Genomic DNA, 27,379 nt, shown 5'->3' with positions numbered 1-27,379 from the left:
CACACAACATCACACATGGTTAGGACAACAGTGTGTGTGTCTCACCAGCACCCACGGACGTGTGTGTACCTGGTGTGGACAAACACACATGTTGGGTTTCCATGCTACTGGAGGAAACCTGCATATGTGTGAGTGTGTGTGTGTGTGTGTGTGTGTGGACATGGGCAGTGGTATAGTGGGGATTTTTTAAGTGGGGGTATGCAAATTTCGATGTCATTGATGTGATGAATAGTCTAAACCAAGACTAAAACAAGACTAAACCAGGACAAAACCAGAACTGAACAAGAACTGAACCAGGACAAACCAGGACTAAACCAGGTCTAAACCAGGACAAACCTGGACTAATCTTGAGTCTGTGGAGCAGGGTGTCCGCAAAGTGCAAGCGGGCGATGACTGCTCTTAGCCTCGTGGGGTGTGGAGCTCTGCATCAGTCCTTTCATCTGCTGTCACCTGATGGCCTACACAGGCGCACCTCCAGGCCCGTCCTGACACTCAGTCCTGGTTCAGTCCTGGTTTAGTCCTGGTTCAGTCCTGGTTCAGTCCTGGTTCAGTCCTGGTTTAGTCCTGGTTCAGTCCTGGTTCAGTCCTGGTTCAGTCCTGGTTCAGTCCTGGTTTAGTCCTGGTTCAGTCCTGGTCCCTCATGTCTCAGGTCACTATAGGACAGTAGTGCAGATATCATGAGCCTATGCAGGTTGTTTTCACCAATGCCAGTAGCTCCGGTTTGACATTTAAGTTGAAGCTATTTTATAATTTTTTTATTTTTTTATATCTCATGTTGGAAGTGAGTGGACAGTGAACGGGTGCGTACCACGCCCACTACACCCCTAGACATGAGGGTGTGTATGAAATTGTGTAGAAATGAGCTGGTGTATGTCTGTGTCTGTGTGTGTGAACGTGTGTGTGTGATTGTACATGTATGCTGGCATGCTCATTGACGGTTGCGTGGGCATGAGTGTGGCTGTGGTATGTGGACCAGTGTGTGGACATAGGATGGACATAAGATGGACATCAGAGGGAGACTCACCAACAGCTCTCCGCTCAGCACCTCCAGCAGCCTGGTGAGCATATATCCGTCGCGCAGGTCGGTGTACAGGTCAGATATGCGGCAGGACACGCGGCTCAAGTGAGAGTTCACCCATTTGGTGAAGGTTTTCTTCTGCACAGCGTCCCGTTCATCTGAGCACACACCACACACTCTTTTAACGGGACACTATGGAACTGTTTGGTGATTGGTTCCCACCTGCTTGACTACATGGAGACCTGGCCTGGAAATGTTACTCATTTGGTGGCCCAAGTTGCAGGCCAAGTCATAGGTCAGATCTGTGGTGAGTAATAAAACACAGGTAATGAAACAAATGCAAGATAAACATGTATAAAGTCGTATAATGGTACATGAAGGTGTGTGGACTTCAAAGCGCCTACATTATAGTATTTTCTGATCTATGCTATAATGTAGTTTCCTCATTACATACAGACCTGGAGCTGTATTTTGTTTCATTCACACATGTTTAACACACAAACCCTGCAGATTAAGACTGAATCCTTCTCTCAAACTGAATATATTGCCTTCCACCTTGTGATATCAGGTGATAACAGAGAAATTGCTCCATTGTGTTTTATAAACTCCCCACACCTTCACTAGAATCATTTGGATGATTTCAGCTATGGAATTTCCAATCTCTACAGAACTAAAAGATAACTGTTAACTTGAAAACCACAGCTTCATGACATCACAAGTTGAAAAAGAGCATTTTAAGCTTTGAAGATGTAGACAGACTAATAATAAAGAGTTACTCAAACATGAGTCTATGAAACAAAACACAACTCCAGGTCCGTTTTTGATGGGGCATTATACATTATAACATGACTTAATGCTCACAAGAATCCATTTTGTGTAATATACGACATTTAAAAACACAGAGGAGTTCTTGCTGGTTTTACTTGCTTACATAGAGAGTTGAACAGGATTAACATGTGTGTATGAAACTTAATAATCAGTATATAATTAATACTTAATATAGTGACGAAACCTGAGCCTATAAGAGGAGTAATGTGTAGTTGTGATGCATAGAGGTCACACTGAACTCTGTATCAGTAGGATTTGAAGTTATCTTCTCCATCAATACAAAAGAAAAGGAGACTTTTTCTTATTTTCAAATGTCCATCAGAATATGAGGATGGTAGATTGTAGTAGTAGACAATACTAAAGTGGGACTAAACTCCAAATCAGCTTGTTTTTTTTTTTGCAATTATACTGTGTACATGGTGTTTAAGTAGCATCTTCTTTACTGTTCCATTTTCTACTGTTCCCTCTGTTCACCCTTTCTCCCATTTCACTCTTCCCTTTAGTCCTCCAGACCCCGCCCCTGCTCCCCTCTCCCCTCACTCTCCCTTTTAGTCTTCCAGAAACCATCTTGGAGTATAGTCCCATGTTAATAAAGCGTGTTTGTGAACCTAACTCCTAACTAATATTAAGGGCTCAACATGTGGATTTTTTTTTGTTTATTGGTTGTTTTTTGAAAGAGAATCACCCAGAGAGTTAAATGATCCCCTGGTGTTCCTCTGGCATGTTGGGACTTTAAGATTCGTCATGCTAAGCATATGTGGCTTGTATGACTGCAGTCCGGACTCTCACCTGCCAGAGCCTTGATCCGCGAGCACTCGAAGAGCTTGGAGCTGGTGCACTCAGTTTCCCAGAATGCTGAGGAGAGCGGCCGGTTGTTGTTGTGGAGCTGCCGCTGGGCCTCGGCGTTGTCCAGGTCCGGAGACGCATTCGCCATCTCCACAGTCTGCACACAAGCACAAGACACTACAAACATTATTTCCCTTTACTCAGTATTTGCATTCACGTGATGCTCAATCTTCCCCTAAAGATGGTTTATTATTTTACTACCCCAAATGCTTTAAACAGCCTTTGGAGTTATATGCATATTTCTCCAACAGTCACATAAAGATCAGCCTCTAATACACCAAACATACACCAAACTCTATAATCTTGTACTTAATTTTGGTTGGATTGTACAGAAGAATTTGTTGATAACTAATTATAAGCCATTTTTTCAGATCTGCATATCCCAAATATGGTCAATCTTGGCCAATCTTTTTGATCAAAAACTGCACCAGGCTGTCCTCAAGCAGCCGCTTAGTAGTTGCAGCCCCACTCACAATATAATAGGCCTCCTGGTAAATCAGCTTTTACTCTAAAAATATGAATATGAATGTGATGGTCAAAGGCTGGGCACTTCAAAAGTAAAAATGTATCTCAGTTTGGAGTCTGACACATGTATGTTTCCGTTCAATTAAAACATGCACCAACCCCCCTCCTTAGAATTGCAGTTACTCTAAAATATAGAACCTACATGCTCTGTGGTTTCAGCACTTTGGGAACATGTTAACACTGAGTCGTCTGCACCCTCTGCTCTCACAACTAACTTCAAATGTTCTTTTACTACATCCATCCTGTTTCCCGCATCCTCAGCATCCTTCCATATGTCCACTGCCCCTCCTCTGTACTATATATCCCTCCTCTGTACCATATATTCACTGTCCCCCCTCTATAGACTACATGTCATCTGGGCTTTGACGCCAAAACATTTGGCACGAGTTGGATAGGCTTTCTAATAGGGAGTAGCCTGTGTTATGCTAGGTGCATTTGGGACCTTAAATCTTCCGTAGTAGAACGGCTTGGCTCTCACTGCAATCATACTCATACTTAATTATTACAGTCTATCTTTAAGGTGTCGGCTTCTGCGTGAGCCCGGGCCTAGCGCTTGCAGAACGGAGCCGGTTCCCGGGTGTAAGGGTCGCTGGGTCTCTGGGCTTTGGTTTAAATATAACTGACAAATATAATGGGATGTGGAGCGTATTTATGCTGACTGTAGCCTATGCTGTTTTAGGACACGCAGTCTCTTCGGTCCTGTGCCTCTTTAAAGGGCACAGTGTCAGCCGGTGCTCTGTAGCATCAACAGCCTGTCCACAGGCCGCTGCCGCTCTGGGCGCACGGACGGTAGGCCTAAACACGGAGATAATAACCCGATAATGCTAAAGCCATACCTTTGCTTGTGAGGTGAGACACGGAACTACCACTGCAGTGCGCCTGGGCACGGTCAGAGCATTAACACCTCCCCTGGAGGCTGGAGCGGACACAGTGAGTACCCTCCTCCATAAGCTCACCTTCAGGTCCCCGCGCTGCGCTCCGGACCCCTCCTCCTCAAGTGAGACGGTGTGGAGTCGGCTTTATCCCAGCGGCTCCTTGTAGCGCTCCTTCCCGCTGGTCAGCGCACACACTGCTGCAGCTGCCAGCTCGGAGCCTCGGGGCAGCGTGGACACCGGCCAGCACAGCGTATTCAGGGCCAGTGTCCGGCACCAGGACGCGGCGGAGGATGAGAGCCGCAGTGTAGTGCTCCTCCTCCGCTCTTCTGCCTGGCGCGGCGGTGATGAGGAGAAATGAGCGTCAGTGCGGAGAGCAGCGAGCGAGGACACTTCAGCACATGATCGCAAGAGGGCGCCGTTCTTCCTGAAGAGAATGTGAACATGAACACTCTGCACATCAGCGGCAAACTGTACGCACATAATACTGTAATGCCCCGTACTCAAAAGTAATGGACCAACCGACGTGAGCTCTTTAATGTGCTTTACTTTATAAAGTGCATCAAGAACAAGAGCCACCGTCAGAAACACTTTCAGCACTGAGCGCCTGAATCCTGGTCCTCCGCCCCGCTTCTCAAATCCAATCTACCTCTGCACTCACAGTGTCATGAACACATTCCAAACATCTACAGCGCCCCCATGACGCAACAGACACGGAACAGGTAAAAAAAGGATAAGAACACAATAACAAATATGATAATTCATAGAATAGGACTATATTTAATAGAAATAAGAAATAGAAAAAAAATACTAGTAGGTATATTGTTGGCCTCTACAATATAGTAACGGCAAAATACATGGTAAATAAAGATCAGTGTCCCGGGAGAACAGCCCACAGGAAGAGTCACACACACAAAAAACAATCTGTAGGAGCTATTTGCTTATTTTGTTGATTCTAAAAGTAGTTTATTATTTTTGTTTGTTTAGTTAACTGACTAATTTACTTTTGTTAATTTGTATAATATATTTTTGCTATGTTAATATTATTCTTGCTAATTTCTTAGTCTAAGTTGGTATTATTTACGTTAGCACCTCTTTTTTGTTTTTGATTTAATTTGGGTCACCTAGGGGATAAAAGAGGGTGGTACACGTAGACCAGAGTGCACCTGGGTGGGCTTATGGTTTTTTACCAGTCACCAGTATTCCTTGTTGCTTGCCAAAAATTGGAAAATAAATCTTGGAAAATCATCTCTAGTCATGGACATTGATTTGTACTGCGTAAACCACATACCTATGGTGCCCAAAGGTGATTATTTGAGTTATGTTTAGTTCTAAGTTTGCTCACGCTTTTGTTTGTTACTTTTATTTGACAGATAGTCACTACACAAACACATCCGCCGATTACCCAAAAGTTTAGTTCTTTGGTAATGCATGAGGCCGTTGTCCCAAGAGAAAGACACTCTCTCTTGCCTCTGTGCAGTTGGCTATATGAGTGCATAGTGTGAATGTCAAAAGAACAGCAGCCCGCGTAAAAGATCAGATCGGTCCCACAGCTGACAACTGCTACACTTGGAGAACTCCGTGGAGCGTGGTCCCTTTAAGAGTAGGGAAGGAGGGGCCCCGCCTAGCTTTCACCGTACGCAGCGCACTGAACTACTGAGACAAGCCGTGCGTAACCAGACGTTCTGACTTTTGCCCTCATCTCATCCCGGTTTGACAATGTCGGACACAATTAAAAATGTTGCCATTTTTGGAGCCACGGGTATGACCGGCCTGGCCACACTACCGCAGGTGGCCGCTGCAGGTGAGCGCGTCATGTTGTGCTTATGTATCATCATAGGTCATTACATTGACACAACAGTGGTCATGTGATGTGACAGAAGCGCACGGACTTCAAGCGCAGACATCACACGCAGATTTTTGCTGAGTCACGGTAAAGTAGATAGAGAAGCCAAAATATGTAGGCCTACTTCAATATATGCCTATAACTGCAACTGCAAAAAGTCCAGAAAGAGTAGGTAGAGTAGCCAAAAATTGCACTCAAATAAGAGTAACGTTACTCAAGTAGAAGTAAAAAAAAGTAGTGGTCCAAGAAATGACACAATGATACAAGTAAAATAAACTTTAAAAAGTAGCTTGCAGGATGCAGTTGATGTTATTTGAAGGACAAAACATTAAATAAGGAACTGAATGTGTTGATTTCAAAGGACAAAAAAAAAAAAAAAAAAAAAGCCTGAGTGAATAAACACAAATGTTTAAATAATTTTATTCTGTCAATGTAAAGCTTCTGTCACTTGACTTGAGTAACCTCAACTTTTACTCAAGTAAGAGTATTGTCACTTCAATAAAAATATGATTTAAATAGGAATAACAGTAAGCTGCAACAAAAGTAAAATATCTTTGGAAGCTGGAAGAAAACGTAATATTCTTTAAATGAGGCTCCTTTAAAGTTTGATCAAACTCTTCTTAAAAGTTCAGTTTGTTCAGTTACTCAAGTAAAAGTAATGAAGTAATAAATAAAGTGTCTGTTGGAGCATTGTTATCTGGAGCTCACAGAGAGGGTGGGTCTGACCACCCCCTCGTATCTACAGGACTGTGCTGCTCCCTCCACTCATCACAGTGTGTATCGTCCTAAAACAGAACAGTGAGGATCCCAGGGTCAGAAACTCTAAACTGTGCTCTAATTCAAATTGTCAGTCATAAATCAAGGTGTTGCAGTCTCTCAGTTCTAGGATTTTATTATGAACACTAAATATATACTGCTACTAAACTCTGCATATGATGGTTCAATAGCTTTATCTGCTGTAGTTGTGGGCTCACACTCACTCAACGACAGCCATCAGGTCTATTTCCTCTTCTCTGGCCATGATCCTTCACTGGGTGTTTAGTGCTAGCTATGAGCTTCCCTCACAGTGTTTCTTCTGGAAGATCTTGCTGCCACATATGGCAAATGTGACTCATCATTTTATTTAGATTATGAGGAATTATATGGAACAACAGCAGAAAGGAGAATGCATGGGCTGAGTCAGCTGTAGATCTGAAAGTGAATCATGACTTTAATCTGCCTTTTTTCATATGAATATATTGTTTCCTAGTCGTTTTTCTACATAAATAGTAGTTTTTGCACAAACTCCCCCTGCAGGTGCAGTCTTGTGAGTGCAGTTTGGGTCAAATGCATAGAAATATGGAATAGTTTGCCACACCCCCTTTTTGTCCACTATTCATGAGGCAGGACCTGTCATTAGTCAAGAATTAGTCAAGACTGCAGCCACAGGACTTGGATGATAAAAGCAGCCTGTAGTATTAGCTGATGCTGTAGTTGCAGTATTGTGACTTGTGTCTTTTGTGGCTCAGGGTACAGTGCCACGGTGCTGGTGCGAGACCCCTCCAGGCTGCCTGCAGACCACCGGGCGTCCCGTGTGGTGGTGGGAGACGTGCTGAACAAAGAGGATGTGAAGAAGACTCTGGAGGGTCAGGATGCAGTCATCATCATCCTTGGCACCAGGAACGACCTGAGTGAGGCCTTTTCACACACACTCTTTGGTTCCATGCTTCTTGGGGACATTGCTTTTTTTTTTTTTTTTTCTAATGTGATGTGTGTGTGTGTGTGCGCGTGTGTGCGTGCATGTAAGCAATAAAACAGGCAAAAAAAGAGGTAAAAAAAATCTCTCTCTCTCTCTCTCTCTCTCTCTCTCTCTCTCTCTCTCTATATATATATATATATATATTAATCTCATTTTTAATCTCTAACTTTACTGTTTCTGTATGCGAGTTGCTTTATTATAAAACCTGTTTTTATGTGTTGTTGGGACAACAACACACACACACACTCAAAAACACATTTATAAATTTTTTTATTTCGGTAATTCCACTCATTGTCGGAAACCCACACAAAACGCGCGCAGTAACAGCGATGTAAACGTCACATTGGCGGCGTCAGTCGCACAATGGACGAGGTCGAAGAGCCAGTAGAACAGAGGCAGCAGTGCACAGGGAAAAACACATTCGTGTTTTGGAAATTATTCTCCCGACGTGAAATATAAAAGAAAATAACAAATATAATATCGCCTGAAAACAACCTGCATAGGCTCATGATGTCTGCACTACTGTCCTATAGTGACCTGCCACATGAGGGGACACACACACAAACACACACAAACACACACAAACACACACACAAACACACACAAACACACACAAACACACACAAACAAACACACACAAACAAACAAACACAAACACACACCTTCATCATCGTCATTAACCTGAGAACGCGCGGACCACGTTTCCTTCCGTAGACACTGCGTGGACACCGACGTGCTGCCGTGAGCCGCGTGTGGATCGTGTTTTCTCGCTACGCTGCGTAAACTGCGCTTCCTCCTGTGCGCCTCTAAACCAGAACTAACACCAAGACTAAAACCAGGACTAATCCAGTCCAGGACTAAACCAGGTCTAAACCAGAACTAAAACCAGAACTAAAACCAGAACTAAAACCAGAACTAAAACCAGGTCTAAACCAGGTCTAAACCAGGACTAAACCAGGACTAAACCAGGTCTAAACCAGGACTAAACGAGGACTAAACCAGGACTAAACCAGAACTAAACCAGAACTAACACCAGGACTAAAACCAGGACTAACCCTTTCCAGGACTAAACTAGGACTAAACTAGGACTAAAGCAGGTCTAAACCAGGACTAAAACAAGGACTAAAACCAGTGATCTCATATATAAAGTATTTCTCTATCAATAATATTTTTAATATGGTTAAGGAAAGACTGGACTTTTTATTGTCTTTAAGTAGACAAAAGTTATTATGTTCAGATTTCCTCGTCTTTGCTACTTTACAGCAAACAGTTTCTTATTCATGGAGACTTGGGCTCAACAGCCAAATTGAAGAGATTTGTTAAACAATAAATGACTTTATAAAGTCATTTTTTAAAATCTATATCAGTCTTTTGATCTGCCACAATAATGTAATAATGAATTTAAATGAAAATACCTCAAATTGAAGACTTTTCTCAGCAATTTTTTCTCTCAATTTTTTTAATCGCATGACAGCACTAATATATAATATATATATATATATATATATATATATATATATATATATATATATATATATATATATATATATATATATATATATATATATATATATATATATATATATATATATATATAATACACAGTCAAGCCCAAATGTATTCATACCCCTGACAAATTTTTACTTAAAGTTACTTTTATTCAACCAGCAAGTTTTTTCTTGATTGAAAATGATACAGGCGTCTCCCAGAAGAAAATAAGATGATGTAGAGGCATCATTGTGGAAAAAAATATTTCTCAGCTTTTATTTAGATTTGAACAAAAAGTGTCATGTTCCAGAATTATTCATACGCTTCTCGATAATCAATAGAAAAGCCTTTATTGGCAATTACAGTAATCCAACGCTTCCTTTAATTGCTGACCAGTTTTTTAAATGTCTCCATTGATATTTTTGCCCAGTCATCTATAGCGGTGAGCTCCAAAGCTTTCAGATTGGAGGATCTTCTTGCCATCACCCTGATCTTTAGCTCCCTCCACAGATTCTCAGTTGGATTCCATTCAGGACTCTGGCTGAGCCACTGCAAAATGGTAATGTTATTGTCTAATAACCATTTCTTCACCACTTTTGCAGTGTGTTTTGGATCATTGTCATGCTGAAATGTCCACTGGTGCCCAAGTCCAAGTTCCTCTGCAGCTGCTTGATATTGTTGTTGAGAATCTTGATCTGTTGCTCTTTGTTCATGGTGCCGTTTACTGTGATTAGACTCCCTGCCTCACTGGCTGAAAAAACATCTCCAAAGCATTAGGTTCCCACCATCATGTTTGACAGTGGGATGTTGTTCTTAGGGTTGAAGGCTTCTCCTGTTTTACACCAAATCATCAATACATCATTGTGGCCAAACAGTTCCATTTTTGTTTGGTCTGACCATAAAACAAAAGTCTTCTTCTTTGTCCAGATGAGCATTTGCAAAGGCTAAACGGGCTTTTGTGTGTCTTATCTGGAGAAGTGGCATCCTTCTTGGTCTGCATCTGTGGAACCCAGCAGTATGTAGTGTCTGTTGGATTGTCTGTCTTGAGATGTTCCACCAGCAGAGCCCAGATTCACCTGGATGGCCTTGGTGGTGATCTGTGATTCTTTTTCACCTCTATCACTAAACTCCTGGCCAGCACAGTGTGGAACGTCTTGTATTTTGTAATAATTCTTTGCACTGTAGCCACTGGAACTTGAAAACATTTAGATATGACCTTACAGCCCTTTCCTGACTTATGAGAAGCCACAACACTCAGCCTTAGATCCTCAGAGAGCTCCTTTGTCTTAGCTATGACTGTTCACAAACCAACTGCAAAGACCTGCTGTTTTTCACCTGTTCAGTTGTTTGAAACAGCTCTTCCCAATGAATCAGGGGAATTAGGAAGTTTTAGAACAGTTTATGCTGTTTTGGAATGGTCTGACAGTTTACAAAGGGTATGAATAAATCTGGACAGGCCACTTTTTGTTCAAATGTAAATAAAAGATGAGAATTTTTTTTTTTCCCCACAATGATGCCTTTTGTACATCGTCTTATTTTCTTCTGGGAGACGCCTGTATCATTTCCAATGAAGAAACAACGTGCTGGTTGAATAAAAGTAACTTTAAGTCAAAATTTGTCAGGGGTATGAATAATTTTGGGCTTGACTGTAAATATTAAAACCCCTTTCTTTTGTTAAGGATTAATATAGATTACTGTGGGTAGTGGATGGTGTTTATGACAGGTGAGAGTACACTTCTCATTTAAAAGGTGATTATATTCAAGATTTAACCAATAATCTTGCCAAGATTACACTATTTCAACCATTTTTGTGAAGTTTATAATATTACTTCCTGGTTGGACACGGGCAGCAGATGTGACATACGTAGAGTTATTTAAATTACACAGTTATGATTAGACTCATAAAATTAAATGACAACACCTTTTATTTTGTTGAATGAAGGTTTAAATGGTCAGAAAAACACCTTCCTTGTGTGTAAATGATTGCATTTTGGATGGTATTTTCTGTGTTGATGACATTGTCAAATAGAATCTGTTATGCAACTCATATTACTTCCTGTATTTTTGTACTTTTCAACTTTTCTTTTTCTCCTCAAACTGCCAATGAACTGATGTAAAACTATGATAAATATTTACCACAGGTGCACCAAGCGTTCCCTCATCAAAACAGGCCTGAAGAGGTTTTAGATATCATCCATGCATGTTTGAGGAATGTAGTGATCTCTCACAGGCAGTCTTTGAACCCTTCTTTCAGTTGTGAGATTCTGCAATTCTCCAGTTCCCCACCCACAAGCCTCCGTCACCCATGCTCCCACTCAACAATTCTCCATTAAAAAAACTAAAAAACCATGATACACACACCAACTGGACAAGCCTGATGTGATGTGCAGTAATTTCATTAGTGGAAGTCATGTTGATTGTGTTGTGATAGAGCTCTGAAGGGGGAGTTAGTGTGCACAGAGAGCCAAAGGGAGGGAAAGAGACAGCAGAGTGCCAAAAAAAAAAAGTCAGACTTATTAAACTTGTTATGTTGTTTTAGGCAAAAAAGCATTTTCTAAATAATAAAAGGTAACATAGTGATCTAAATATGTTAAGTGTTACAGTTAATAACCCAGTCGAAGTCAAATGCCCCATTCAAACTAACCCAGCGTCTCACACTAATGAGGCTGTGCTGTCTGCTCTGTCCCAGGTCCCACCACTATGATGTCTGAAGGCACCCGCAACATCCTGGAGGTCATGAAGGAGCGAGGGATCCGCAAGGTGGTGGCCTGCATGTCAGGTGACCATCTACATGGGTGCTCTTTTTTAACATGGGTGCTGTCTCAAATATGGGTGCTCTTTCTAACATTGGTGCTGTCTCAAACATGGGTGCTGTCTCAAACATGGGTGCTGTCTCAAACATGGGTGCTGTCTCAAACATGGGTGCTGTCTCAAACATGGGTGCTGTCTCGAACATGGGTGCTCTTTCTAACATGAGTGTTGTATTCCAGCCTTCCTGCTGTGGGAGCGTTCCAAAGTGCCCCCTCGCCTGGTGCCTGTGACAGAGGACCACGAGCGCATGTACTCCCTGCTCCAGAGCTCTGGCCTGGATTATGTGGCCGTCATGCCCCCCCACATTGGAGGTCAGTGCCCCCATATCCCCAACACGCACACGCGCACGCACACGCACACGCACACGCACGCACACTCACGCACACGCACGCGCACGCACGCACACGCACATGCATGCACACACATGCACACTGCAGCATGTCTGACATGTAGTATAGGCAAAATAATTTTAGACTAGAAAGATCTAGTTGGGCTCAGAGGAAAGAGAGCCAGTACTTAATAACCACAACAGTAGAATGTTGTGCCCATACAGACCATGTATTGTGAAAATATACAAAATAAGAGTAAGTACAATATTTACAATGTGCACCTTTCATTTCATTTGTTATGCTGTATTTAATAAGAGTTTCACAGTTCCACACACTTGTTCCGCACAGAAAATGACACAATGCTCTGTTTGGAGTCCAGATTATTGGCAGAGGAGAGCGGAGCGGAGTTTGTTGAGGCGCATTGGAATAGGTGGAGCAAATGTGTGAGTTGGCCTCAGAGCAGGGGTCAGCTGGACGGCTACAGTTCAGACCTGGCTGTCCAGTACCATCCAGCTGGCCTGTACAAAACATTCCAGTTTCAGAATTCTGCACATTTATTGCAATAAATAAACTAGTTTTAGATGTACATCACAGCAGTACCATAAGAAATCATAAAGGCCCAGGATTAATACTTTACACTATTCAAATAAGACAAAAGTGTGGGCCTTGTGTACAACTTTTCAGAGACATGGCTCAGAGGTGAGGAGAGCAGCGAGGAGCCACGAGGGGAGAGTTTGAGGAAGCCATGTTTGGTGAAAGTTTAAAACTGTTCATTTTTACTTTTATTTTCCCAGAAAAAGACGCAGAATCTAACTAAGCTGTGGGCACTTAGCCACACATGTGTAGGAAACATGTGAAACATACTGCGATCATTGAAGTTGGTGAAGTTGGTGCAAAGTCATGACATATATAAACAGCCCCTTCCTGGTGTGAAACACTCTCCAAAAACAACTGTCGTTTCAATAAAGCATTTATGATTAGATGACAGGATAACTCTCTGTGTTAAAATGTTTCAAAGAATCAGAGTTCACTTTTTCTCTACAGTAAAGTTCCACAAGCCTGTGTCCTGCTAGTACATCCCCCCCTCCTTACTTCTGTGTCAATCAAACCTGCTCATTATTGGCTCATGTTTAGGTAAATGTCATTCAGAATGCACTTTGCATTGTCCTTTTATGGTGAAATGGAGGTGTTAAAGGGGTGCTGAGATGGGATCTTGTGGAGGTTTTTGCTGCAGGTGTGATCGATAAAGAGGGAAACACTGTTAATCATACGTCAGTCCTTGAACAAAGTGATTTGCTGCTGTTACTCCAAGTGAAATCTTACAGGTTTATGTTTAGAAACCTCCACATGTCAATAACACTTAATTGGTTAATAGTATAAATTGTAGATTTGAAACTGGATGATTAATTTATTTAGGATGTCTATACAATTGATTATCATAAGCATCATTGTAATCCCCTCCAATGGTAATGTACGAGTTTGGGTATCATAAAAGATGTAGGTATACACACACCACTGGTGCAAAGCTACTACAGTCAACACAGAAAGTGAGATAAAGCCTGCACACTTCTCCTAAACTGCATTTAATGAATGACAATTAATTCATTCACTTTCAGAGTTCTGAAAACATTATTTTTGTTAAAGCCAAATTGAGTCATCCCGTTTAATAATTAGAATGACCCACTTGCTTTCATCAGATGTTTAGGACTCAAATTATATGACCCTGGAATGAGTTAATGAGAATAGCGACCCCTGCTGGTGGGTTAATCCCATGACAGAAAAAACATTGATCTCCTCATTGAGCTTTCCACAGTTTTACATCAGTGTCCACGGAGTGAGTCTCATCTCATTTGTTGTGATGACATTTACGTTGACGTCAGTTCCCACCGGGCACCGTAGTTTTCCAACACGGAAGTCTTTAACGTGCTGTAGATATTTGCAAATGTAGGTTTTCAGTCACAATAACAAGACAATTGTGAGATGTATCCATGTGCTTGTGTCTCTGCAGACGAGCTACCCCTGACCGCCAGCTACCAGGCCGCTGAGAAGATGCTGCGGGGACGGGCCATTTCCAAACATGACCTGGGACACTTCTTTGTCCAGTGTTTGTCCACCACCTCATGGGATGGCAAGACTGTGGGGGTGTGGGGGGAGTACGCCAAGTGAGCCCCCAGGTAGCCATGCAGGGACAGGACTGTGCTAATGCTACTGTGAGGTTAAAGGACAAGTATTGTGGGAAATTTTCTTTTATCATTATGTTATCATTTAAACCCATTACATCTAATAAACTCCAAAAAAGGGTGATGTGCAGTGGTGGAAGAAGTACTGAATTTTGTAACTCAAGTAAAAGTATTTTCCACTTCCAGAGTCAAAAGTCAAAGATACTGAATAACTATTAAAGGTAAGTGAAATGTGCCGATATTGATAAAGAATTGTCCTGATTTTTTCTCTATCAGTTTTATATTTGCTCAGAGCTGGAACTTGAACCCAAAACCAAGGATGTCACAGTGAATGTGCTGAAAAATAACCCCTCAAACCTTTTACTTTTCAGTCCATATAAAAAATGTAGTGTAGTAAGTACAAATAAATAAATGTAGTGAAGTAAAAGTATTCATTGTGTAGGGCCCATATTGTGCTATTTTCTGATCTATGTTATAATGCTGTTTCCTCATCACAGATATACCTGCAGTTATGTTTTGTTTCAATCACACATGTTTAACACACAAAAACTGCACATTTAGGCTGAGTTCTTCTCTCAAACTGAAAACCCTCAAGAAGTGCTCCACTGTGATTTTAAGATCCATATGCCTTCATGAGAATCATCTGGATGATTTCAGACCTGGATGTGTCAATCTCTACTGAACTAAAGATAAATGGTAGTTCTTAACTTGAAAACTACCAATTCATGACATCACAAAGTGGAATATGGCATTTTGAGCTCTTTGGAGCAACTGCAGATATGTTATTGAAGAAGTAACAACACTATAACACTTAAAGTTCACGATAATTAAATTTTAGGACCATTAAGTACAATACTTTTACTTTTGTACTTTCCACCACTGCTCCTGTGTGTTTTAAAGTACAGCCTGTTCGGAGCTGAGCAGGCTGTATGCCAAGTTAGAAAAAGTGATCTACTGATACATAATATGTCTTGTTAGGATGAAGTGCTTTGATTGCCTTAAGAAAAGTGTTTTTAGCATGTGTGCTGTGTTTAAACTGACATGAAAAGTTTTCTTCAAATTATGTCTTCTCAAATAACCGAGACTAAGTGTAATATATGGACATTTTATACATCTTTATTAGACAATTTTATCAGTCTGTATGAGCTGAATAAATTCTTTACACCACAAGTCCTGCATCTGCTTTATTTCACCGAATCCTTTAGATCAGAACCACAGAAAGTAAAGGGAAAGGTGGTTAGAGTTGCCAAAAAAGTACTAGAGTAAAAAAGAAAGATGCTTTATTGATCACGAGGGAAATTCAAGTTTTACAACGTTAACAATGTGCTTCTCAGTGTCTTTTGTGTCTCAAAAGTCTCAGGTCAGTTTAACAGAAGGACGAGTCAGGGCAGTTTGAGGAGAAGAAGAGTGAAAAAGTGTCCCCAGGAAAGGTCAGCCTTAGGCTCCGCACTACACAGTCATCCTCTTCCTAAAAAAACATCACACTTACAGCCCATTTTCCGTGGTGTTGCTCTATTGATCTGGCCTTTTCCGCACCCCCGGGAGCAAGCACAAAGTGCACCTTAAACTGTAGGTCTGAATTAGCTTTGGTCAAACACAGGATTATTTCTGTCATGGAATGAGTTGAGATTTAAGATGGAGATGGAGCTAGTTTCAGCTCAGGATTTCAGGAAAAGCCTGGACATTTCTGACAAAACACATGGAAATAGACAGGATACAACAGGACAAGACAAACTGGACAGGACAAGATGCACCGGAAGTCCTTGCATTCACTGTAAACCCAAATGATCAAAGTAATTAAATAGATTAAGTTGTAATAATCCCACTAACGTAATTATGTCAAGTTGTAGTTGCTGTAACATGACTAATCTCTAGGTTGATTCTGAATTCCTTCGACCATTTTAGATTTGAAACCCAAAACCCCAGCATTACAACTGTTAATAATAAAAACATTGGGCATGATAACCAAGTGGTTTAATTATAATTTGATGTTTTGGCCAAAAAGGAAAATGAGGCTCACGAGTGTCTCGTTTGGGCCAGTTTCAGTGCTGAAATCAGTGGTGGAAGTATTTCATTTAGTTACTTAAGTAAAAGTATAGATACTGGGGCAAAAAAGACTAAAGTAAACATACAAGTACTACATGAACAATATACTTAAGTAAAAGTATTAAAGTATCCTTTGAAAAATGTACTTAAAGAGCAAAGATTTTTGCATAGTATTTCACACAAATTTTGAGGTCTAATAAACCTAGTACTGATTTCGCTAATGGTGCTGAATTTTGTTCTTCAGAAAGTACTGAATTGTTTTTTTTTTCCTTAGGAGTTTTATTTGTATATTTTTGTTCAAAATAAACTCCTCAGCCTGAGCAGGCCTCGGACAATAATAAAAAAAATACTTTTACTTTTCAATCCTGTGCAAAAATGTAGTGGTGTAGAAAGTACAGATATCCGCTTTGGTAAACATTTTTGTACTGAAGAAAAAAGTCCTCAAGAGGTGGATACAGAAATTTAAAACGTATGCTTACATACAGTACTACTTCTACTTTGTTACATTCCACCACTGGTTGCAACCAAAAATGTCTCTCTGATCTGAACAGTCACTCCCTAAACCTCAGCAGCTGCACCAGTCATGAGTCAGTGCTAGTGCAGCCTCGGAGAGTGACCTGCTGTGATGTGAACAGAAACCACACAGGACTCAGTCTCCCTTTAACACATGACAACGAACAGGTTTATTGACCAGACAACCCACTGAACAACAGTGAACGCGTTTGTACAGGTGATAAGTGTAGTGACGGCACCTCCACAAGCAGCAACTAAGCACATTTCCACAAGCAGTCTATTTTACTGTCTCCAAGTGTCCCACCAGACCTGCCTCTGTGAGGGAGGGCTCTGACCAGGAGAGGGCGGTCAGCCCTTGAGGATAGTGTTGTAGGAGGGGTGGGTGGTGTTGGCGGGGCTGGCAATCTTGTCTGTGGGTTCTGACTGGTTCTTCCCCTGATTCTCCACGATGGGACGCTGCTCGTCGTCTGGGCTGCTCTCCTGACATCGCGGCAGCTGCAGGAGTGTGGTCAGACCATGCACGTCGGCCATTTTGTGGACTGCCCGCAGCAACAGGAACATCATCATGAGGCCCAGGAACAGGTAGACTGCAAGAAGAGACCGGGCCTGTTAATAGTATCTAAAATCAGATACTAATCAATACTAAAACAATGTGAAACTAGAAACAAATATGAGCAAATATCAATATAAAAAAAATGTCACATTGACAGGACAGAAATTAACCTTTACTGAACAGTTTTAGAATGATGTTGAGCTGCATCAGAAAAAGTAGAAGAGCACACAGACTAGTATACACACATGGACACTATGAACCTACTGGACCACTGAGGATTACACACAAAGACACATGGGAATAGAAAAGAAAGTACGACCATTTAATGCTGAAAATCACATTCTATTGTTTAAAGAAAGAGTGCTTTTTAATTATCATCGTGGTATCAGAATCAGTATTGTGGTAACGGTATATGAGTATGAGTTTTTCTCTTCCAGCAGTAGTGTTGTCACATTATAGAAATTTCATATTCCATTTCGATATAAAGAACAGACTCAATACTGAATACTGATGTTGAAATAACAACAATAAAAAAAAAAACACTTCCTTTAGATCTTATTTTAAGGGTAATTTCTGTCCCCTTTTTAATATTGATACCTGCTTAAATGAGTATCTAGTTTTGATAGTGGTTTGTAGTATCAATTAGTAACTGTATCTAGTTTTCAATACAAGCCTAGGTAGAACAGGTGCAATGAAGGAGGACACAGCGGTTAGACAAGCACAGGCACGGACTCTGTGGGCCCAACATTGGCGGGTTTGTGCATCTTACTTATACTTTGAATACTTGCTTCTTTGCCTATACATATAAGAGGAAATATGTTATGGAAAACGTTAATGAAGCCCTACCAACAGTTGAAAGTACATAGGGGATTTATTCCTTTTCAAATTCAACATTCAACAACAGATGTAGTTGCCTTTTTTGAGGACCCTATGATAAACATGATCATTTTACAACATTGATGAGGCCAGGGAATGCACTTCCCCTGTGACTTCTGATGCTTCTGACTTGCATGTATGCTCCACCAACACTCACACACTTACACACTCCATTCATACTAGGCACTATGTCAAAGTGTCTTGTCTAAGGACACAACAACAGTCTCCACTAGAGCCACTGATGCCCCGCTGTGGCACCTGGTGTCCCCAGCAGTCTCCTACCCAAGTACTAACCAGGCCGAGCCTGCTTTAAGGCTGTTCACTCAGCAAAAACAGACCTGGAGTTGTGTTTTGTTTCATTCACACATGTTTGAGAAATCCTTTATTATGTGTTGGTCAAAAAATAATTTGTTCCACCTTGTGATGTCATGAAGTGGTATTTTTTTAAAGTTAACAGCTACATTTGACCTTTTGTTCAATACAGATAGGCAATTCCAGAGCTGAAATTATCCAAGTGATTCTAGTGAAGGTGTATTCAAGTTTAAAAACACAGTGGAGCACTTCCTGTATTACCACATGACATCACAAGGCAGAACAGAGTGTTTTCTGTGTGAGAGATGAACTAAATATGCAGGGTTTGTGTGTGTGAATGAAACAAAACAACTCCAGGTGTGTTTGTGATGAAGAAACATTATAACATAGAGCAAAAAAATACTGCAATATGGGTCCTTCAACTTCCAAGAGCTGAAGAGACTGGGCACTGACAAGTAGGTCACGTAATACCATGGCACTATAAATATTAAATACTACTCCTATAAAAAGAGTTATGAAAAAATAAAAACTAATTGTAGAATGTGAATGAAGAAGAATCTGAATCTCTGCATCACATCTGCCCCCAGTGTTGGGAAGGTTACTTTTAAAAGTAACCTTCCCCTACAGATTACAGATTACATACCCCAAAATGTACTTTGTAACGTAATCCATTAAGGTACTTAAGGTGAGTAACATCATCTGAATACTTTGGATTACTTGGTTTGCTGTAAAGAAGCAAAGACCAGGATATCTTCACATAAGTTTTGTTTGATAAAAGAAAATAAAAAGCCCAGACTTTCTTAAACCAAATTAAAAAATATTATTGATAGAAGACGAGGAGACGCGGTCCACACAGCATGGTTTAGTCCCGTTAAATCCTGGTTTAGTCCTGGTTTAGTCCTGGTTTAGTCCCGTTAAATCCTGGTTTAGTCCTGGTTTAGTCCTGGTTTAGTCCTGGTTTAGACCTGGTTTAGACCTGGTTTAGACCTGGTTTAGACCTGGTTTAGTCCTAGTTTTAGACATTGTTTAGACCTGGTTTTAGACCTGGCATTAATTCTGGTTTAGTCCTGGTTTAGACCTAGTTTAGACCTGGTTTTAGACCTGGTTTTAGACCTGGTTTTAGACCTGGTTTTAGACCTGGTTTAGACCTAGTTTAGACCTAGTTTAGACCTAGTTTAGACCTGGTTTTAGACCTGGTTTAGACCTAGTTTAGACCTGGTTTTAGACCTGGTTTAGACCTAGTTTAGACCTGGTTTTAGACCTGGTTATAGACCTGATTTAGACCTAATATCCGACAATGAGTGGAATTACGGAAAAAAGGGGGATATAGCCCAAAATGTAAAAACAGGAAAATCTCGCCGTGTAATCAATTCAACAAAGTAACTGTAATCTAATTACCACTCACTGAAACATTAACTGTAACTGAATACAGTTACTCATAATTTGTACTCTGATTACGTAAATCCGGTACATGTAATCTATTATTCCCCAACACTGTCTGCCCCACACACTAGTTTCTTACCCCTTGCACTACAGACCTCAGTGACCTGTAGGAGCAACACTGTGGAATAATGCACCAACAGCAGAGGGGGCTGTTGTTCCACAGGAACATACAGCTGGGGCTGCATTGTCCTGTCAGATCTTAAGAAATGGGCCTTGCGAGATCACTGGAGCCTAATCTCCTCACGTGTGCAGTCCAGTGGCCCACTTCAGCCTGCCCAGGTCAGAGGAGGTCCAGTGGAGAAGGACCACAACAGTGCTGGAGATATCATCTGTTATTACAACTCAAATTTAAAGGCTGTACAAGATGTTTACGGTCTTAAAAATGTGAAAAACAAAGTTAGTTCATTTGCATTTCAGATTATTCTAATTATTCACCACGAGAGAGAGATGAGTTCATAAATGCTTTTCACAACTCTCAGAGACCAGCACGAAGTTTTGCAGTCACTGTTAAGCTAAGCAAAAACTAGCATTATTTGATGAAGACAGCACACAGCAGTCTTTTTTATTTTTATTTTTTTATCTCAAGACTTGCTTATACATTATATGTGTACTGGGGCAAGACAGTTTACTTAGATACATGTGGAAAATAGCAGGTAGAGGGACTTATCAGCATAAGAATAAACAAGCTAGTCAGCTGATGATTGAAACCCAGATGTTTCAAAGGAGACCAAAGAAGGGGGGCATACTCACTATCCCTCCTCTGTACAACTCTTCCTCCTCTGTATCATATATTCATGCTCTCTCCTGCACCACTGTTTCTCCTCTGCACCATATATTCTCCCTCTCTCTCCTGCACACATGTTTAAATAAAGATGACTCATTCATCCTGGTCTTTATAGACTGTAAACAAAGCTGATGTTTGGAACAGCCAAGCCTATGCTTAACCAACACCTGGCTCAGTCTTTTTTGGATCCTGGATCCTGGTTCCAGGTCATTGTTCCGGGTCATTGTTCCGGGACATGGCTCTGGGACATGGCTCTGGGACATGGCTCTGGGACATGGCTCTGGGACATAGTTCTGGGTCAGATGAGGAGCTGTAGTTGTTGTGCTGTATTTCACACAGAGCTGCGAGGCCTAGGCGGGTCACATGACTGCTCACATGACAAACTGCTGCACAGACTGCTGCTGTGATCCTGTAGCAGACACACTGAGCTCACAGAAGTATTACCTTTTATTATTCTTTATTTAAGCACAAGTCCCACACACACTGTGGGGTGCCCATTGATTCCCATGCTTCGAAAACTCTGACATTCTTTCACCATAATCATTACGGGGCTTTTTTTTTTTATATGCTTCAAAACTGACAAGCTACTAAGACCACTAGTGGACATACTTCCACCCCATCCATGCTCTGTGGTGGTCACTACTTGTATAGCCACAGCTGTCCTGGGGCAGAGTGAAGGCTTCCAATCTGCACCATCTGCACCACCAATCACACGCCACGTTCATACACAACCACAGTATGCACTGCCCTGAGCTGGGATCAAAACTATGAGCTTCTGGTTAAAACCTCTTTTACCCCCCGCTATAGACTCACCCATCACAGACACCTGGTACAGTGGCTTGTTCCTCTGACCTGGCTGCAGTGCTGGGACATAGTCCCCCAGGCCGATAGTGCACAGGGAGATAAAGCAGAAGTAAACTCCATCTAGAAAGGACCAGGAGCCCTCCAGCCAGCTGAAGAGGGCCGCGGGCCCCATGAAGAAGCAGAGCAGTAGCAGCAGGATCAGCAACAGCAGGTGCAGAGCGCAGGCCGCTCGGGGCTCCAGACCCCAGCCATGGAGCAGAGCTACAGGCCCCACCACCAGAGGGAAGAGCAGCTTCTGCACACAGGCTGTCAGCACCAGCATGGTGAAGGGTACACCCAGTAGAGCGTACAGGATGGAAAAGGCCTTCCCCAGGTCTGACAGAGGGGTGCTGTGACCGTACCCTGTGGAGACATGAACAACATGAGGCGGAAGTCCAGGGACATAACACAGCACTATCCTGAGTGTCCTGTGTAGTACTGTACAGTGTACATCCTGTGTAATAGTACTGTGTCAGCGCTACTGCAGTGTTCCTCCATTCTAGCTTCACAAAAAACACTTAGTTTGAGTCATTGTTTCAACATTAGTCATGATTTATTTAGAACACTGACCATTTTGACTGAGACAGAGACACTAGACTTAGGCCCACATGTAGCCTGCACTACAGATGTCACACTAGATAAGATTTGCTATAACTGTAGTGAAGAGTGTTTGTGGAGAGTGACAGTGTTTGTGGAGAGTGTAAGTGAAGAGTGGAGAGTGTGAGTGGAGAGTGTGAGTGGAGAGTGTGAGTGGAGAGTGTGAGTGGAGAGTGTGAGTGGAGAGTGTGAGTGGAGAGTGTGAGTGGAGAGTGTGAGTGGAGAGTGTGAGTGGAGAGTAGAGAGGTGCCAGGGATGTGTGAAAAGTAAGCAGTGGCTCATAGTTCTAAAGAGGATTCTTCACAGGCTGCAGTGCAGACCCATACCAGGCCTCTAATGCTGCAGTGTCAGGAAAAGCAAAAACTTTTGGCCTTTCTACCTTTGGCATTGATTTCATATTATATAAGTATGTTTCTATTGTTAAATAAATAAAGTTGCATATTGCATGAATTATCTCCTGTTGTGTAATTTAACTTATTTAACCCTTCACCATCTGACTGTCCAGCTGAAGTGATGGTTTGACCTCCTCTGAGCTGTGGTCATCTTTAGACCTCACTCAGCCCTGGGCCAGTGGATGTGGAATGCTCTCAGATACAGTAGCTCCCAGTTAAGTGTTGGTACACGACTCCTCTGCAGCCTTGGGTCCCAGATGCAGTCTCCTCATAGACCTCTGCTCTTGTGGCCAGGACTCACAACTGGACTTCAGAGTGTGTACTTTTACTTTGACTTAAATGTAGTTATTTTTATTGAGCTGATTCTATACTAATGCCACACCACAGAGCAGAGGTGTCCACACTGTGAGTCATTCATATTGGTGTATTTAACACAGCTTTGATAGAGCCACTGTACCTTTTATAAGAATGGGAACATTATTTTTAAGTCTGTATTACAATGCAATGTGGTGTTATTCAGGTTATAGAGGTAAAATTATTTCTATTTAACAATAATAAAAAGTACTTTGTGTGATCAACTGGATCACTATAGCAGAAGGCACCACTGTCATAGAGACTGTTAGGCCTAGTAGTATCAGCAGCCTCCTCTGGCCCACACACTTCATCTGTGTGTTCTCTTCATGTATTTATCACAGTGCTACAGCCTCCTGCTTTTACAGTGAATGTAGTATGCCACAGTGAGTAGTAGACATCTGCACTGTCCAGACTGAGCTCTAACTTAGACTAAACTGGACTTGAACAGTGGCTCTTTTTGTTCGTTTATTGTCTTAACAGTGATACTGCCCTATGAACAAACAGACAGGTCCTCCCCCAGAGCAGCTCACACTGAACACAATCAGTTAAAGCATTGAATCATCTGCACATGATCCACACCACCAAACATCACAGCGTGCGCGTACCCGGGCCAAAAACGAACCATCATCGGAGAGGACCTGAGTCTCCCTCAACCAAAGGACTTATTTTCAAAACAACAAAACGAGGCACCATGTCCACCAGAAAAACACCCAAACTGTGCAGGGAGCAGTACACAAAGTTCAGAGTACGTGGTGCCAACTCACCGCTGCGCCCTCCGTGTGAGGTGTGTGGATGAGATTTGGCCCGGAGCAGAGGAGCCCCCGGTGACCCTGTCATCTCAACGATGACCCCCCACTACCACATGTGTGTGTCTGCTCCCGTGTCTGTGTGCGCTCACGGTGCACTTACCCACGGTGGTGACCAGAGTGTTGGCATAGAACATGGAGGAGGTCAGATCCCAGTTGGAGGGCTGAGAGGAGTTCCGTAGCACGGACACACCTGAGCGGTGCGCCTGCAACACCCGAGCCAAAAAGAGGTCCAGGTCCGCGGCGCTGGCGCAGCTGTGATTAAGGAACTCCTGTCTGAGGGTGTCCAGCTCGTGTCTCAGCCGCTCCTCCTCAGGCCGCTCGATGGTAGAAAAGACCAGGCCTCCGAACAGCAGGTAGATGATGTAGAAGACGACGAACCCGGTCAACAGCAGCCACGACCTGCCCGCGGAGCGCATGGTGCTTCACGGACAAACTCCAACGCTGTGCTTCCCACTTGCACTGCTCTCTCAACACCGGGGAGCGGGGGCTGGCCTTTGCACCGAGGCCCTCCTCAACGAGCACGAGAGGTGTGTCCTTCTCCCGGTGACGTTAAAGCGCTGTCCAGCAGACCTAAAACAAACTATAGGAGAAGGTGTGTGCAGGACGACTAGGGGCTGAAGGAAACCTCAAGTTACAGGTCGGTAGTACGACGCCCGTGAAAGCAGAGCACTGGCGTCCGCACTCCTGCTCTGATTCTGCTCGGTTCAGTCTCTAGCATCGTTATCTAATAGTCAGTAAAGTTATGAGGGACTTTTAGAGGCTACACTTGCTAGATGTGGGTGACAGCAGTGCGATGTGGTTCCCGAAGGGCCCCCTGATGCTCCAGGAGCGCACGCAGCGGAGCCTCTGAAGTCCCCTGCACTGGGGGACAATGCTCCTCTTTGTCCGGCTCCAAAAGCACTTGACTCCTCTCTCCACACACAAAGCAGGCCAGTTCAGCTAGAACGGTTCATAGGAGAGACTCTCTGGAGCCTTCTCATTTGGTTCAGTAGCGAGTTATGTAAGCCGGAGGGAAAAGAGGAGTTGCTATAGGCGACATTTCCATTTTAGCGTTCAAAGGTTTTGAATAAACCTGCATACAATCAAACGATGGTTTTCTGATTCCGAATAGTGAAGACGTCATGAGTGTCCAACGGTGTGAAGAGCCAAGGCACAGACTTCTCTAACGTGATATTTTCATAAGAATTAGGCCTATGCAAAAGAAAATCAACAAATGTTTAACTAGGCCTATTAATCACTCCCACGTTTGTGTTCATAGTTTTTCAGCTGTCAGTCAAATGTGTCATATTAAGTGGTGTTCCAAAGAAAACCACAGAAAGAAGGAATAAACAAGAGGGAGGCTTCAGGAGGCAGACATCCGATAAAACAATCAAACCTTATTGGTCTCCGTGGGGAGTTTATATTCTCTCTACTTCCTGTGTCTCCTCTGCAGGTGGGACTTCCTCACCCATTTCCTGCAGAATTGAGAATCAAGGAGAAGGAAGCGGGGAAAGAGAAATGAGATGAGCCCAGTGTTTTCCATGAATAACCTATGATGGGCCCGCAAGGTCTAAAAGTGTCTCTCTTAGATTCAAACCAACCTCGACTATGTACTGTCAGGACAACATTCAATCTTCTTGCTCACTGTATTATCATAAACTTATAACACTATAACCTCTTACACTGGTGAAAAATGACTGATTAAAGATGGACATTATGACTGTACATACTCCACAACTTACATGAGATGAAATTTAAAGGTCCTATATTACACAAGTGTGACTCTTGTGAGCTTTAGCCATGTGAAAATGTTGTTATCGCCTCAAAAACACTTGAAGTTGTGTTTTGTTTCATTCACACACGTTTGAGTAACTCTTTATTATTAGTCTCTGGAGCTCAAAATACTCTCTGCTTTCTTGTTTTGAAATGAACAGCTCCTTTTACAATTCCAGGGCTGAAATCATCCAAATGTGAAGGTATATGGAGTTTAAATACACAGTGGAGTGTTTTCTGTTTAAGAGAAGAACTCGGCCAGAGTAGTAGCAGTAAAAACATTGGAATAAGAAACTGTGGTGGATACCTCTGCCACCACTCCATAGTGTCAGTATTATTTAATTTTCATTATTATTTACATTAAGTTAATTACACTACACATAATTTAATTCCGTTAATTAGACTTATGTTCTAATTTGAGTGCACGCATTTTAGTTAATATAAGTGTAATTTACTTACACTTGGTCTTTTTGTTTTTTTGAGCATCGGACGGAGGACCCTGGGAGAGACCATCAGGACTCAGCAAAGGGGGGGAGCACTATTTAGTTTGTTTTACTAAGTTAATTTGTTTAGTTTGTGTTAAGGTCACATTATTATCACTTATTATTTTCTGTATTATAATTATTTGCTTTTTTGTTTACTTTGATTAAGTTATTGGTTTAGTTAGTTAATTAGTGTAATTCCTCCCTCTTGTGTTTAGCTTTAGTTGGTCCTCAGGTATTTAAACACACCTGTTCCTTTGTCTGCTTGGGTTAGTTTTGTTCTGTTCAGTTTGATTTTGAGTTACCCCAGTTGGGCCCAGCTTTTTTGTTAATAATTTGCCTAATTTGAGCCTTTGTTAAATTATATCTTTTTTGGGCTTTATTAAATTTTAACTTATTTTTATACCTTGTCTTTGCCTTTCTGTTTGGTCCACCACAGAAACACTAAACTCTTATTTATCTCAGGTAAAAAAGTGATATATTTTTGTAGTGACTCACACCAGAATATTCTTGAGTGATGCATGTTATAAATGTGCGGCTGTGGGTGAACAGGGTCAGCTCAATGTTCCCCTGTGTGTTAGACAGTGTTGGGGAGTAACAGATTACATGTACCCGAGTTATGTAATCAGAGTATAAATTGAGTGACTGTATTCAGTTACAGTTACTGTTTCAGTGAGTGGTAATTGGATTACAGTTACTTTGTTGAAATAAATGGATTACATGGTGGTATTTTCCTGTTTTCACATTTTTGGCTAAATCCCCCCCCTTTTTTTCTTGGTAATTCCACTTAATGCCGGACACTAAACCAGGACTAAACCAGGTCTAAACCAGGTCTAAACCAGGACTAAACCAGGTCTAAACCAGGACTAAACCAGGTCTAAACCAGGACTAAACCAGGTCTAAACCAGGTCTAAACCAGGTCTAAACCAGGTAAACCAGGACTAAACCAGGACTAAACCAGGTCTAAACCAGGACTAAACCAGGTCTAAACCAGGACTAAACCAGGTCTAAACCAGGACTAAACCAGGTCTAAACCAGGACTAAACCAGATCTAAACCAGGTCTAAATCAGGTCTAAATCAGGTCCAAACCAGGTCTAAACCAGGACTAAACCAGGCCTAATCCAGGACTAAACCAGGTCTA

General features: G+C 42.0%; 3 protein-coding genes across 4 annotated transcripts in view; 1 reads left to right on the top strand and 2 right to left on the bottom strand.

Moving 5' to 3' along the window:
* The window catches only part of LOC110172721 (spectrin beta chain, non-erythrocytic 4), a 65,459-nt gene extending 61,060 nt beyond the window's left edge, over positions 1-4,399 (bottom strand). Inside the window, exons 1-3 of the mRNA XM_055166889.1 lie at positions 4,174-4,399; positions 2,636-2,789; positions 1,025-1,176 (exon numbers count right to left, since the gene is read on the bottom strand). Of these exons, the coding sequence (XP_055022864.1) occupies positions 1,025-1,176; positions 2,636-2,780 (297 nt within the window). The 5' untranslated portion in view covers positions 2,781-2,789; positions 4,174-4,399. The remainder of the gene's footprint in view (positions 1-1,024; positions 1,177-2,635; positions 2,790-4,173) is intronic.
* A 1,331-nt stretch (positions 4,400-5,730) lies between these two features.
* blvrb (biliverdin reductase B) lies at positions 5,731-15,651 on the top strand. Its single transcript, XM_020938644.2, has 5 exons — positions 5,731-5,893; positions 7,444-7,605; positions 11,851-11,940; positions 12,152-12,283; positions 14,310-15,651. The coding sequence occupies exons 1-5, from the start codon at positions 5,809-5,811 to the stop codon at positions 14,465-14,467; spliced, it is 627 nt and encodes a 208-aa protein (XP_020794303.1). The 5' UTR covers positions 5,731-5,808; the 3' UTR covers positions 14,468-15,651.
* A 1,531-nt stretch (positions 15,652-17,182) lies between these two features.
* kcnk6 (potassium channel, subfamily K, member 6) lies at positions 17,183-24,490 on the bottom strand. 2 transcript variants are annotated; one of them, XM_020938635.2, is made up of 3 exons: positions 24,104-24,490; positions 21,822-22,214; positions 17,183-17,627 (listed from the first exon to the last, which is right to left on the bottom strand). In XM_020938635.2, the coding sequence occupies exons 1-3, from the start codon at positions 24,417-24,419 to the stop codon at positions 17,389-17,391; spliced, it is 948 nt and encodes a 315-aa protein (XP_020794294.1). In that variant the 5' UTR covers positions 24,420-24,490; the 3' UTR covers positions 17,183-17,388. The 2 variants fall into 2 exon arrangements, with proteins under 2 accessions (XP_020794294.1, XP_055003751.1); XM_055147776.1 differs by having other exon boundaries at positions 21,861-22,214.
* Positions 24,491-27,379: the final 2,889 nt, after the last annotated feature.

Source organism: Boleophthalmus pectinirostris, unplaced genomic scaffold (assembly GCF_026225935.1).
Source record: "Boleophthalmus pectinirostris isolate CB_2022bp ecotype Guang Dong unplaced genomic scaffold, ASM2622593v1 HiC_scaffold_9, whole genome shotgun sequence".
Classification (NCBI taxonomy): domain Eukaryota; kingdom Metazoa; phylum Chordata; class Actinopteri; order Gobiiformes; family Gobiidae; genus Boleophthalmus; species Boleophthalmus pectinirostris.
Note: the sequence above shows the minus strand (reverse complement) of the source record. Positions and strands in the feature narration are given on the sequence as shown.

Coding starts and splice junctions, on each gene's coding strand:
- blvrb (XM_020938644.2), top strand. CDS start 5,809: ATGTCGGACACAATTAAAAATGTTGCCATTTTTGGAGCCACGGGTATG. Junction 5,894..7,443: donor ACCGCAGGTGGCCGCTGCAG/GTGAGCGCGTCA, acceptor TTTGTGGCTCAG/GGTACAGTGCCACGGTGCTG. Junction 7,606..11,850: donor TGGCACCAGGAACGACCTGA/GTGAGGCCTTTT, acceptor GCTCTGTCCCAG/GTCCCACCACTATGATGTCT.
- kcnk6 (XM_020938635.2), bottom strand. CDS start 24,419: ATGCGCTCCGCGGGCAGGTCGTGGCTGCTGTTGACCGGGTTCGTCGTC. Junction 22,215..24,103: donor CACTCTGGTCACCACCGTGG/GTAAGTGCACCG, acceptor ATGTCTCCACAG/GGTACGGTCACAGCACCCCT. Junction 17,628..21,821: donor GTACCAGGTGTCTGTGATGG/GTGAGTCTATAG, acceptor CTCTTCTTGCAG/TCTACCTGTTCCTGGGCCTC.